The sequence below is a fragment of the Artemia franciscana genome, chromosome 21, assembly GCF_032884065.1.
Source record: "Artemia franciscana chromosome 21, ASM3288406v1, whole genome shotgun sequence".
Taxonomy (NCBI): domain Eukaryota; kingdom Metazoa; phylum Arthropoda; class Branchiopoda; order Anostraca; family Artemiidae; genus Artemia; species Artemia franciscana.
In genome coordinates, this window is record NC_088883.1 from 28254486 (window position 1) to 28267365 (window position 12880).

The window sequence follows — 12880 nt, forward strand, 5'->3', positions numbered from 1 at the left end:
AATTTTTATTTTCTCATTGTTTTTTTAAAATAATGCTAGAAAATCCTGCACCCCCTTCATGAAAATTCTCTTCCATCATGATAAATTCCTCCATGGAAAAATACTCCCACGTAAACCCCTCATCCGAACCACCCCCACCCCAACGCGAAAAAGTCCTCCTGAAAACGTCGGTACACTTCATATTAACCATTACTATATGTAAACAATGTTCAAAGTTTGTAACTTGTAGCCCCTCCCCTGTGGACTCTGGGGGATCAAGTCGTCCCCAAAGGCATAGTTACTAGGTTTTCGACTAAGCTGAACAGAATGGCTATCTCAAAATTTTGATCTGGTTACCTTTGGGGAAAATGTGCGTGGGAGGGGGTCTAGGTGCCCTCCAGTTTTTTGGGTCACTTAAAAAGGGAACTAGAATTTTTTATTTTCGATAGAATGAACCCTCTTGCGACATTCTAGGGCCACTGGGTCGATACAATCACCCCTTGGGAAAAAACACGCATCCGTGATCTGTCTTCTGGCAAAAAATACGAAATCCCACATTTTTGTAGATAGGAGCATGAAATTTCTACAGTAGGGCTCTCTGATACGCTGAATCTGATGGTGTGATTTTCGTTAAGATCCTATGACTTTTAGGGGGTGTTTCAGGCTCGTAACTTCTGATGGTTAGAACTAAACTTGATGAATATTATATATTTAAAATCAGCATTAAAATGCAATACTTTTGATGTGACTATTGTTGTAAAAATTCAGTTTTTTAGAGTTTCGGTTACTATTGAGCCGGGTCGCTCCTTGCTACAGTTCGTTATCACGAACTGTTTGATGAAAAAAAAAAACTACTTGATATTGTGAATGAATTGGACCTTTTTTTTTCCCGATTTTCCGAATAGAAGCCGAATTTCCATGAAGTAATGACGCTAAAGCTGTTTTATTTTTTACAAAATCCCTTTTGTTTACGTTTAAGATGAACATGTTTGCTTTATTGGAAGCAAAACATAATTTGAAGAATTCTTCTTTTAAAATTGCAGCTGAATTATAACTTTTGAAAATTATAAAATTTTCTCTCTCTAATTTGCTGAGGTAATTTGTTGATTATGAATAGTGTACTTTTCACTGTATTAAAAAGTTCTCATATGCTGAAGTCGTTTTGTTAATATGTAGGTGTAGGAAACAATATTTTTAGAAATAATAATAAATAATTTCAGGCTTCATGAAGAAATAGAAGATTTCATGGAATACATATCTCCAACACCTGAAGAGCATTCTATGAGGGAGGGGGTAGTCAATCGCATAAGAGGTCTCATCAAATCAATATGGTCTGAAACCAGTGTTGAGGTTTTTGGAAGTTTCAGCACTGGATTGTATATGCCCACCAGGTAAAATTGTTTTATTGAAACATTTGTCTTTTTTAATTTGGCCAATATGAGATGGCCCAGTTTATTCTGAATCACTTGTGCATAGCAGGTTATAAAATAATAATTTATGGGTCTGTTACTTAGCCCACATCTACCCCACGCTTAATACATCTTATTGCAATCAATTACAATTGATTATTGTCATTGGAAGCCAATGAAAACAGTTTTCTATCTAAAAAATGCTCTTCATAGGGCGTCAGTGATGAAAATCGACTCAAAGAAGCTATATTGAACATGGGGATGAATTTGAGTTTAGTTTTACTTGCTATTTTATTTGTTTTTATTGTTTTTATTTACTTTCTTATTAGTTTAATTTCTTTTCATCATTTTAGATTTTTTTTTTTTTTTTTTTTAACTTGTTGTTAGATGACAATAAGATCCAAGATAAAAAATATGTTTACTGTCCCAGCTTTCAAACTAATTTGGACAAAAAAATCTCCCTTAAAGGTGGAGAGTGTCTATAGCGTCGTAAAAGTAAAAATTTCCTAGTCTTAAAAAAGTGGCTTCATATAGTGGCTATATAGTGGCTTCGCCAGACTTAACACTGTGGTGTTAAGTCTAGTGGCTTTGGGATGGCAGGGCCCTAGGTTCGAACCCAAATAATGTAATATTGGACGACAGGCGTGCTTGGTAAACCATACTTCCTTTCCATTTACAAATAAATAAAAAAACAAGTTTTTTTTAACAGAAAGTAAGGAGCGACATTAAAACTTAAAACGAACAAAAATTACTTCGTATATGAAAGGGGCTGCTCCCTCCTCAACGCCCCACTCTTTACACTAAAGTTTGACTCTATCTCTCAACTCTACTTTTAAAAACAGTAAAAAACTTTAGCGTAAAGAGTGGGGCGTTGAGGAGGGAGCAGCCCCTTTCATATACGAAGTAATTTTTGTTCGTTTTAAGTTTTAATGTCGCTCCTTACTTTCAGTTAAAAAAACTTTTTTTATTTAATTTCTGAACGTTTTTGAATTAATGCATGTTTTGATTTGGCTCTCCGCAGATGAATAATTAAAACGAAGTTTCCATATTTATTTTTTGGCTAAATAGCTTTCTCATAGTTGTGATCGAATGATTTTGAGAAAAAAGGAGCGGGGGAGGAGGCCTAGTTGCCCACCAATGTTTTGGTTACTTAAAAAGGCAACTAGAACTTTTAACTTCTTACGAACGTTTTTATTAGTAAAAGATATCCGTAACTTACGAGTTAGCTTAAGTAACAAACTTCTGTATTCGTATGTTTTTATTACTTATATGAGGGGGTTCACCCCCTCGTCAGTACCTTCTCTCTTTACACTTAAGATTAAATTTTGTCCCAATTCCTTAAGAATGACCCCTGAATCACAAAGGCCGTAGAATAAATAGTTGAAATTACTATAAGTACTTTAGTGTAAAGAGCGAGGTATTAGGGGGAGGTGAACCCCTCATATGCGTAAAAATTTCTAAGCGTTTTAAGTCTTAATACTGCTCCTTACTTTAGTTGAACAAACCTTTACATATTTATTTTTTCATTGTTTTTTTTTTAAATAATGCTAGAAAATCCTGCGCCCCGTTCACGGAAATTTTCTTCCCCCATGAAAAATTCCTCCGTGGAAAGTTCCCCCAACATATCCCCCTCTTCTCAACCCCTCGCACAACCAAAAATTCCCCCTGAAAACGTCTGTACACTTCCCAATAACCATTACTAAATGTAAGCACTGGTCAAAGTTTGTAACTTGTAGCCCCTCCCACGGGGACTGTGGGGGAGTAAGTCGTCCCCAAAGACATAGTTATAAGGTTTTTCGACTATGTTGAATAAAACGGCTATCTCAGAATTTTGATCCGGTGACTTTGGGAAAAAATTAGCGTGGGAGGGGGCCTATGCGCCCTCCAATTTTTTTGGTCATTTAAGAAGGGCACTAGAACTTTTCATTTCCGTTAGAATGGTCCCTCTCTCAACATTTTAGGACCACTGGTTCAATGCGATCACCCCTGAAAAAAAACAAAAAAAAAAAACAAACACGCATCCGTAAACTGCCTTCTGGCAAAAAATACAAAATTCTACATTTTTGTAGATAGGAGCTTGAAACTTCTTCAGTAGGGTTCTCTGATACGCTGAATCTGGTGGTGTAATTTTCGTTAAGATTCCATGAATTTTAGGGGGTGTTTCCCCCTATTTTCTAAAATGAGGCAAATTTTCTCAGGCTCGTAACTTTTGATGGGTAACACTAAACTTGATGAAACTTATATATTTAAAATCAGCATTGAAATGCGATTTGTTTGATGTATCTATTGGTATCAAAATTCTGTTTTTTAGAGTTTTGGTTACTATTGAGCCGGTTCGCTTCTTACTACAGTTCGTTACCACGAACTGTCAGATTGACGCGAAAACATTAAATACTTTTTAATACAAAAAAAATAGAAAAATTGTGAATATTTCAGCTTTATATCGGAAGACCTTATGAACGGGAAAAATCAGATGCAATACAAAAAAAAAAAAAAAAGAAAAAGTCTTCATTTAAAAATTTTTTGTATGCAAAAAATCTTATGTTGGCTTTTTTTCCCGTTGATAAAGGCTTCCGGATATGAAGCCTGAATATTTGGACATTAGCTGTTATTTTTGTATTAAAAGGTTTTATTTTCTAATTTCCTGTCTTATTAAAAAATATATATGATATATTTTGTTTCAGTTGATGACGGTATTTCCTTTATGCGACGTGAAATCTGGCTCACGAAATGAAATTTGACTCCTCGTAGAACTTAGGTTAAAACAGATGTTTACGCTTCGGCAATACTCGCTTGTCATGGAATCAGTTACTAAATTAAGGATTTGCTGTTTTAAGTGATATTTTGAGAAGAAAAGATTCAGCTTTATTTTAGCAACCATGCAATTTTTCTACTAAACAGCAACAGCCATAAAAATCGATGGAGAGACTTTCTTTAAACAACAGCAACAGACAATTCTACATAAACAGACAATCATACTTTAAACATACTTTATACAGACTTTACATACTTTATACATACTTTAAACATCCTACATAAGAGGAGCTGGAAATACTTGTTGAAGCAATTCACGAATATTATCTGTCGCAGCAGTCTTTTTCCTTCTGCATCTAGAGCTGTGATTCTCAGCATGGGGCATGGCAATATTTTGGTGGGTCATACACAGGGCGTATACCCTTCAACTGACTATGCTTTAAAACCTCAATTCTGAAAAAAAATTCATGTGAATGACATCACATTGATTTGTATTTAAGGAGCAAAAAAGATACAATATTGCACTGATATTGTGAAAAGGTATTATATTCAGACAATATTTTTCGTTCGTATAAAATATACCCAGGGGATGACTCGAAAAAAGATACCAAGGTAATAGCCTTTTAAGCTTTCTTCAGGTTGAACAACAAAATTTAAATATCAGGAGGGGAGCGTCAAGATGGGGCGTAGGTAATGCATGGCTCAAAATTAGCTGGGAACCGCTGACCTTGAGTAATAATGGTTGTCCTAAATAACGAGCTCTAAGTAAATAGTTCTAAGAGTAATAGTTTTGTCACGTGTAGTGAGGTGAACTGGGTGTTACCAGTTGTATTAATGAGACCTGTGTAGTAATTAAGAGTGTTCCCGTGGTCCCACATTTGGTCATGAGATCCCCCCCTTAGAAGCTAGCAAGGCCGACTAGGTTAGTTGTAATGAGGTGAATATCCTGATGTAGTCTTAGAGAGGAAGAATTAGGTCCTTTCTTGATTACATTTATTGGCACAAATAATACAACTAAAGTGCGACCTGACCAAGGGTTTACAGACAAACAACATCGTGCAATTAAGCCAAAGTATCGAATAATAAGTATCGAACAGTTATCGAATAATAAGTATCGAACAAGCCAAAGTATCGAATAATAAGTCGATCAATATAAAGTCGAATAATAAGTCGATCAGTAAAGATAACGTATAACTAGCAAACGCAGGTCTAGGCGTTTACCCCTAACCTCCTCCCGGAAGTTACCCCACTCTTCCGTGGCTGGTTGGTTTCTAATCACCTTTGACCTATAAAAAAGGACTAGTCCCCTCCTATACGGAATAAATGCTGGTCATTTTGAGGTTTAATGTTACTCTTTACTTCCATAATAACAGCGTAGACCAGAAATATTCACAGAAATCAAGAGGGATTAAATATTAATTTACATTTTTGATGCATTTACATTTTACATTTACATTTACATTTTTGATCCCCCCCTGCCCGAAAAATAACCTCCACCCATCCAAAAAATACCCCCCCCCCCCAACAAAAGTCCTGAATACGGCTCTGGAGATTATAAATCAATTTTTTCCTCCACCCTCTCCTTGTCTCTTTCTTAGGACTAATTCTGTATTTTTCTTGATGCTCAATTGAGTTGAGATGTTTTGGCATTAAATTGTACCCTTTGAGGCATCTCACTCCCTCCCTAACTAGCAAAATATTTTCACCTCTAAACAAATTTCACTGTCTTAGGTGAATTCTCTGTTGTTTAAAAATTTTCAAAGGGTGCATTTTAATACCGAAACATCCCAGCTCTCATTGTGTCTTCAGTTAAATTAAATAATAAAAAAACAGGTTTTTTTTTCAACTGAAAGTAAGGAGTGACATTAAAGCTTATAACGAACAGACATTATTCCGTATAGTAAAGGGGTTGTCCCCTCCTCAACACCTCAGTCTTTACGCTGAAGTTTAACTCTTTGTCACAACTCTACTTTTTAAAACCATAAAAAAACTTTAGCGTAAAGAGCGAGGTGTTGAGGAGGGGAGAACCCCTTTATATACGGAATAATTTTTGTTCGTTTTAAGTTTTAATGTCGCTCCTTACTTTCAGTTAAAAAAAATTCGTTTTTTTAATTTAATTTCTGAACGTTTTTGAATTAATGCATGTTTTGATTTTGACTCTCCGCACATAAATAATTAAAACTAAATTTGCAAATTAATGTTTTTTGGCTAAATGTATTTTTCATAGTTTTAATCGGAAGATTTTGAGAAAAAAGTAGCGGGGGAGGAGGCCTAGTTGCCTCCAATTTTTTGATTACTCAAAAAGGCAACTAGAACTTGTAATTTTTTTCGAACGTTTTCAGTAGTAAAAAATATACGTAACTTACGAATTGACTTACGTACCGAACTTCTATATTTCTATGTTTTTATTACGTATATGAGGGGGTTCACCCCTTCGTCAATACCTCGCTCTTTACACTAAAGCTTAAATTTTGTCCCGATTCCTTAAGAATGACCCCTGAATCACAAACGCCTTAGAATAAATAGTTGAAATGACTAAAAATACTTTAGCATAAAGAGCGAGGTATTATGAGGAGGTGAACCCCTCATATGCGTAATAATTTCTGTTCGTTTCAAGTTTTAATGCTGCTCCTTACTTTCAGTTGAAAAAACTTTTCATATTTATTTTTCATTATTTTTTTTAATAATGCTAGAAAATCCTGCGCCCCTTTCATTGAAATTCTCTTCCTCGTGACAAATTCCTCCATGGAAAGATCCTCCCACGTAACCCCCCTTCAACTTCTCCCCCCAGACCAAAAAAAAATCCGTCTGTACACTTCCCAATAACCATTACTATATGTAACACTAGTCGAAGTTTGTAACTTGCAGCCTCTCCCATGGGGACTGTGGGGGAGTAAGTCGGCCCCAAAGACAAAGTTAATAAGTTTTTTGACTATGGTGAATAAAATGGCTATCTCAGAATTTTGATCCGGTAACTTTGGGGAAAAATTGAGCGTAGGAGGGGGCCTAGGTACCCTCACATTTTTTGGTCACTTAAAAAGGGCACTAGAACTTTTAATTTCCGTTAGAATGAGCCCTCTCGCGACATTCTAGGACCATTGAGTCGATACGATCACCCTGGGGATAAAAAAACAAATAAACACGCATCTGTGATCTGTCTTCTGGCAAAAAATATTAGGGTTTTCTGATAAGCTGAATCTGATGGTGTGATTTTTGTTTAGATTTTATGACTTTTAGGGGGTTTTCCCTTCTATTTTCTAAAATAAGGCAAATTTTTTCAGGCTAGTATATTTTGATGGATTAGACTAAACTTGATGAACCTTATATATTCAAAATCAGAATTAAAATGCAATCCTTTTGATGTTACCACGAACTGTTTGATACAGATTTGGTTCTAAGGGAGAGCAAGAAGATGGAGGTAGAAATTGATGTGTAATTCCCTTGGCTGTATCTAGGACTCTTGTTTGGGTGATTATTTTTTCGGGGGAGGGGGCATATTTTTTTTTTAGAAAACACATCATAGTCAGGGAGCCACACGAGAGAAATGTTGATATTTAAGGATTGAGGTGATCAGCAAGCAGCAGTAGGTTTGAGTGTGCAATCTAATGCAGTCGACCATGCTGAAAACGAAAATCGGCGTTATATAGTCGAAAAATGGGTGCGACATCCACATTTCTTCAAATTCCCTAAAAATCCATCTTAACTGGCAAAAATTATATTAAAATCGATAAAAATTACAGCTTACTCCAAAATTGTTCAGCTATACCTCAGATCGAAGGTAATTAAATAAAGAATCATATTCTCTTTTCAAAACATTTTTATCTTTTGCCGTTCAGTTGTAATCACAAAATTTCGACGAAAAAGTTAGCACAATTTATCTCTCTTTTGGATTAATCTTGATCCATCTTGAAAATTTGCTTGACTGAGGTGTATTTTTTTTTTAATGGCTTATGTAGGAAATTTATTGTCCTACAAAATGACTGATCCAGAAATTCTCTAACTCTTCTCGTTTTTGAACTGTTGACAGAAAAGCGGATTGACCCAATTTTTAGCTCGGATAAGCAGCGGCATCTATCCAGTGTGAATGCGTCAGGGTTCACCCGGCCAGATAGATTTTCCAAGATAAGCTGAATAGAAAAAGTCAAGCAACGGATGCCTTCAAGCCGAGGCTAGTTGGACCCGTTGCTCTAGCGGTAACCCATTGCTCTAAGCACATGCCAACACCATGTTCCTCTTTCATAGGGTATTTCATTGAGCCCATGTTTGCCTTTTAAGGCACGAATCCTTAAAGCCGTCAATGCTCAAGTGGTAATAACCACTCCGCTACACACACATACCAAGGTACCTAGGCAAGGTGCTCAGGTTCACCGCTTAAATGTACGGATGCCTTCAAGCCGAGGCTAGTTAGACTGTTGCTCTCGCGGTAATCCATTGCTCTAAGCACATACCAACAATATACCCACTCTTTCATGTGGGATTTCATTGAGCCCATGTTTGCCTTTTAAGGCACGAATCCTTAAAGCCGTCAATGCTCAAGTGGTAATAACCACTCCGCTACACACACATACCAAGGTACCTAGGCAAGGTGCTCAGGTTCACCGCTTAAATGTACGGATGCCTTCAAGCCGAGGCTAGTTAGACTGTTGCTCTCGCGGTAATCCATTGCTCTAAGCACATACCAACAATATACCCACTCTTTCATGTGGGATTTCATTGAGCCCATGTTTGCCTTTTAAGGCACGAATCCTTAAAGCCGTCAATGCTCAAGTGGTAATAACCACTCCGCTACACACACATACCAAGGTACCTAGGCAAGGTGCTCAGGTTCATCGCTTAAATGTACGGATGCCTTCAAGCCGAGGCTAGTTAGACTGTTGCTCTAGCGGTAACCCATTGCTCTAAGCACATGCCAACACCATGTTCCTCTTTCATAGGGTATTTCATTGAGCCCATGTTTGCCTTTTAAGGCAAGAAACCTTAAAGCCGTCAATGCTCAAGTGGTAATAACCACTCCGCTACACACACATACCAAGGTACCTAGGCAAGGTGCTCAGGTTCACCGCTTAAATGTACGGATGCCTTCAAGCCGAGGCTAGTTAGACTGTTGCTCTCGCGGTAATCCATTGCTCTAAGCACATACCAACAACATACCCACTCTTTCATGTGGGATTTCATTGAGCCCATGTTCGCCGCTTAAAGCACGAATCCTTACAGCGGTCAATGTTTAGACCAACCATATAGTCATTTTCCTTTGGGGTTCCCATCCAGCCCATGTCCACTGTAGAGCATTCAAGCTTCTCATCTCGCTCTCTCTCTTTCGCTAATAAATATCAGACAGTCATCCCATCTAGCTTATTCCCACCGCTTAGAGTACGGATGCTTAAAACTGTTGAATGGTTAAACTGTTTCCTTAGCGGCAATCAATTGCTAAACATATACCAACAATATAGTCCTTCCTTATGCCCATGTTCACCGCTTAAATGTACGGATGCCTTCAAGCCGAGGCTAGTTAGACCCGTTGCTCTAGCGGTAAGCCATTGCTATAGGCACATACCAACACCATATTCCTCTTTCATAGGGTATTTCATTGAGCCTATGTTTGCTGCTTCAAGCACGAATCCTTAAAGCCGTCAATGGTTAGACCATTGCTCAAGTGGTAGTAACCATCCGCTTCACACATACCAACAATATACTCATTCTCATATGGGGTTCCCATCTAGCCCATGTCTACTCCACTTTTTGTAGTCAATTACAGACAGTTGAATTTTTTGTTTCTGGCCCAAATCCCTTGGCTTATAATTGCAAGTTCACTTGCATAAGAGTCAAGGCAGATTGCACGAGGCCCTTGTAGTCCTTGAATTGGACTCTTATTTCCATTCATATTCATTTCTTTGGCGGGGGCTAATCAGTTGTAAATAGATTGCCAAATTTGTCAATATACTGCTTCCCCCTTCCTCGACCGTGAATTAACCTGAGAGAGAACCTCCAACAGGTTGAACCCAACCCACCGTGAATTAGCATGAGAGGGTTGACTCTAGTTCAGCATTGTCGATTGATAGCCATGAGAGGAAAATTTTCAAGTAAGTCAACCCGTAGTCAACCTGCGTGTGTTCCCCAGCGAGAACCTCCAACAGGTACGACTCTAGTTCGGCATTTGTGAAGGGACACTCATGCACGGAAAGGGGTAGCATAAATGGGAGACAGTAACAACGGCAATCAAAGGGATAAAATTAACCCTTGACTTTGACTTGGCTTTGCTTGTCCAAGAGATACAGAAGTCAAAGCTCGACCCTGCGGTTCTAGAAAAATTCAGTGTGATTTGCAAAAAGGTCGTTGTTGCCTCATACGGAAAAGACCCAGACCACTTTACCTCTCTTAATGAATTAAGAGTGCATTTGTACCCTCGAAAGCGGGAGCTTAAGTATTTGCCACCATCTGACGCTGCCTTTGAGTGTCATGCTAAGCGCGTGTACCTGCAGTTGGACATTTTTTTGCAAGCAAATCGAGCAAAGCCACAGTTTCTGGATCCCCTGCAATTTGGCTGGATGTTTCAAGACGCTGGGGTTAGGCCAGTTGTGTCTACCCTTCAGGCATTTCCAGAAGGTGTGGTCCCCCAGTACTGCTCGGGCAAGCGCTGTACAAAAAAATGTTCATGTGCTGGAAATAGACCTTGCGATTTACTTTGTGGCTGTGGTGGGAAGTGTTTTATGGACGAGTTTGATATGCTTGATGGATAATTTGATATGCTGAGCTACTTTTTAACTTTTGTAGTAACAAGTGCCGTTCACAAAATCCGTAGCAGGTGTTAGTATAGTAATCTTTTTTTTGTTTATTCAAGCTTATTGAATAATAATCTTGTCAAGTTTACTAATAATTCTGATTAGGAATGAAAGAGACTTGTAATCAAGGTCATTGTTGAGTATAGTGGCAATCTTCCTGTCTGAGATAATAAAACTATCCGCTACCAGCTGAATCTAGGCGTGAAATCTTTTCCAGCGCGAATAAAAAAAATTAAAATTGCAAGTTTCAAGGTCATTCGCGATGTTCCCTAATGTACTCGTCACTTCTGGCATTAGTTACGAAAGATTTGGCGATCATTGTGGAAATTTTTCCGAAGCGTGATTTAATAGTAAAAAAAACACAAAATTTTCAATTTTCGGGGTCAAGCACCCCCCGTCCGAGTATATAACGCCCATTTTCGTGATCAGCGCTATCGATTACCCCATATTCCGTTGTCAAACCTTCTGCTGCTCACTGATCACCTACCCGACACATTTTCGTTGAGTGGCTCCCTGACTATCAAAATTGTGAGATTGATATTTAATCCCTTTTGATTTTTGGGAATACATCTGGTCAACGCTGTTATAAGGAAAAAAAAATATATTAAACCCCCATAAGACCAGAATTTATTCCAAATAGGAAGGGAACTCCTCCTTTCTCATCCCCAGCTCCACCTCTTGGTTGCAGAAACTTCGGAGGGTACTCATTCAATCAGAAATTGAGAGTTCTAGTCTTTTATTTGAATAGAGAAAATTGATTTGAGACCAACCAACCGGGGGGGGGGGGGTAACAGTCGATTCTTTTTAGCGGTATAAGGATGAACATGTGATTGACGGTATTAAAAACTTATTCTAAACACTTTAAAATTATTAGAGCTAATGGTCAGAGAGAAGCATCCTACTTGAAACTGGGAATTATAATCTAAGTTTGTTTATTAATTTTCTAATATTATATAGCAATGTTTGTAAATAGACTCGAGCTCTGCTTAGAATCTGTTATGGAAAAGTTTAACATTGCAGCAACAAAATGGAGTTGAGTAATTAATAAGGTTTCAAAACAAATGGACAAGCTGTTCCTAGAAAGCTTGATCGGAGCTCCATTCCATGTTGGTAGTTTTTGAATAATTCGCCTCTGCTGATTGTCATGATCTTAGGCAATGATTATAAGAGTTTTGTGAACCTTATTTCTCCGCCTAGTGTGAAAGAACCTGTTTAAGTGTGAAAGGTCATGCTTAGCGTCAAGATGGGGCGTAGGTGAGGCGTGGCCCAAAATCGTTTGGGAACCGTTGACCTTGAGTAATAATGATTGTCCTAAGTAACAAGCTCTAAGTAAATAGTTCTAAGAGTAATAGTTCTGTCATATTTAGTGAGGTGAACTGGGTGTTACCACTTGTATTAATGAGACCTGTGTAGTAATTAAGAGTGTTCCCGCGGTCCCACGTTTGGTCTTGAGATCCCCTCTCCCCCTTAGAAGCTAGCAAGGCCGACTAGGTAAGTTGTAATGAGGTAAGTATCCTGCAGAGTCTTAGAAAGGAAGAATTAGGTCCTTTCTTGATTATATTTATTGGCACAAATAATACAACTTAAGTACGACCTTACCAAGGGTTTACAGACAGACAGCATCGACCATCAAGCCAAAGAATATCGAATAATTAGTCCATCAGTATTAAATGACACTTACGCTCAAAACAATCTGGTCTGTCCAAAATCCGATAAAAATAACGTATAATTAGCAAATGCAGGTCTTGGCTTTTACCCCCAACCTCCCCCCGGAAAATGCCCCCTCCCCTCCGCGGCTGGTTGGTTTCCAATCACTTTTAACCTATAAAAAAGGACTAATCTACTTTCAGTCTTTGATCAAATAAACATCCTCCGAAGTTTCTATGACCATGAGGCGGTTGAGGTGATGAAGTGAGGTTGAGGAGGGGGCAGCCCCCTCCTATACGAAACAAATGCTGG

At 38.1% G+C, this 12880-nt stretch overlaps 1 protein-coding gene across 3 annotated transcripts in view; it reads left to right on the forward strand.

The window, feature by feature from the left end:
* LOC136040789 (terminal nucleotidyltransferase 4B-like) overlaps positions 1–12880 on the forward strand; it is a 168473-nt gene that overhangs the window by 14161 nt on the left and 141432 nt on the right. For all 3 annotated transcript variants that reach the window (XR_010620884.1, XM_065725118.1, XM_065725119.1), the window contains exon 3: positions 1200–1370. Coding sequence is in view for 2 of the 3 variants with exons in the window: in XM_065725118.1 (XP_065581190.1) it covers positions 1200–1370 (171 nt within the window). In the remaining variant the exon portion in view is untranslated. The remainder of the gene's footprint in view (positions 1–1199; positions 1371–12880) is intronic.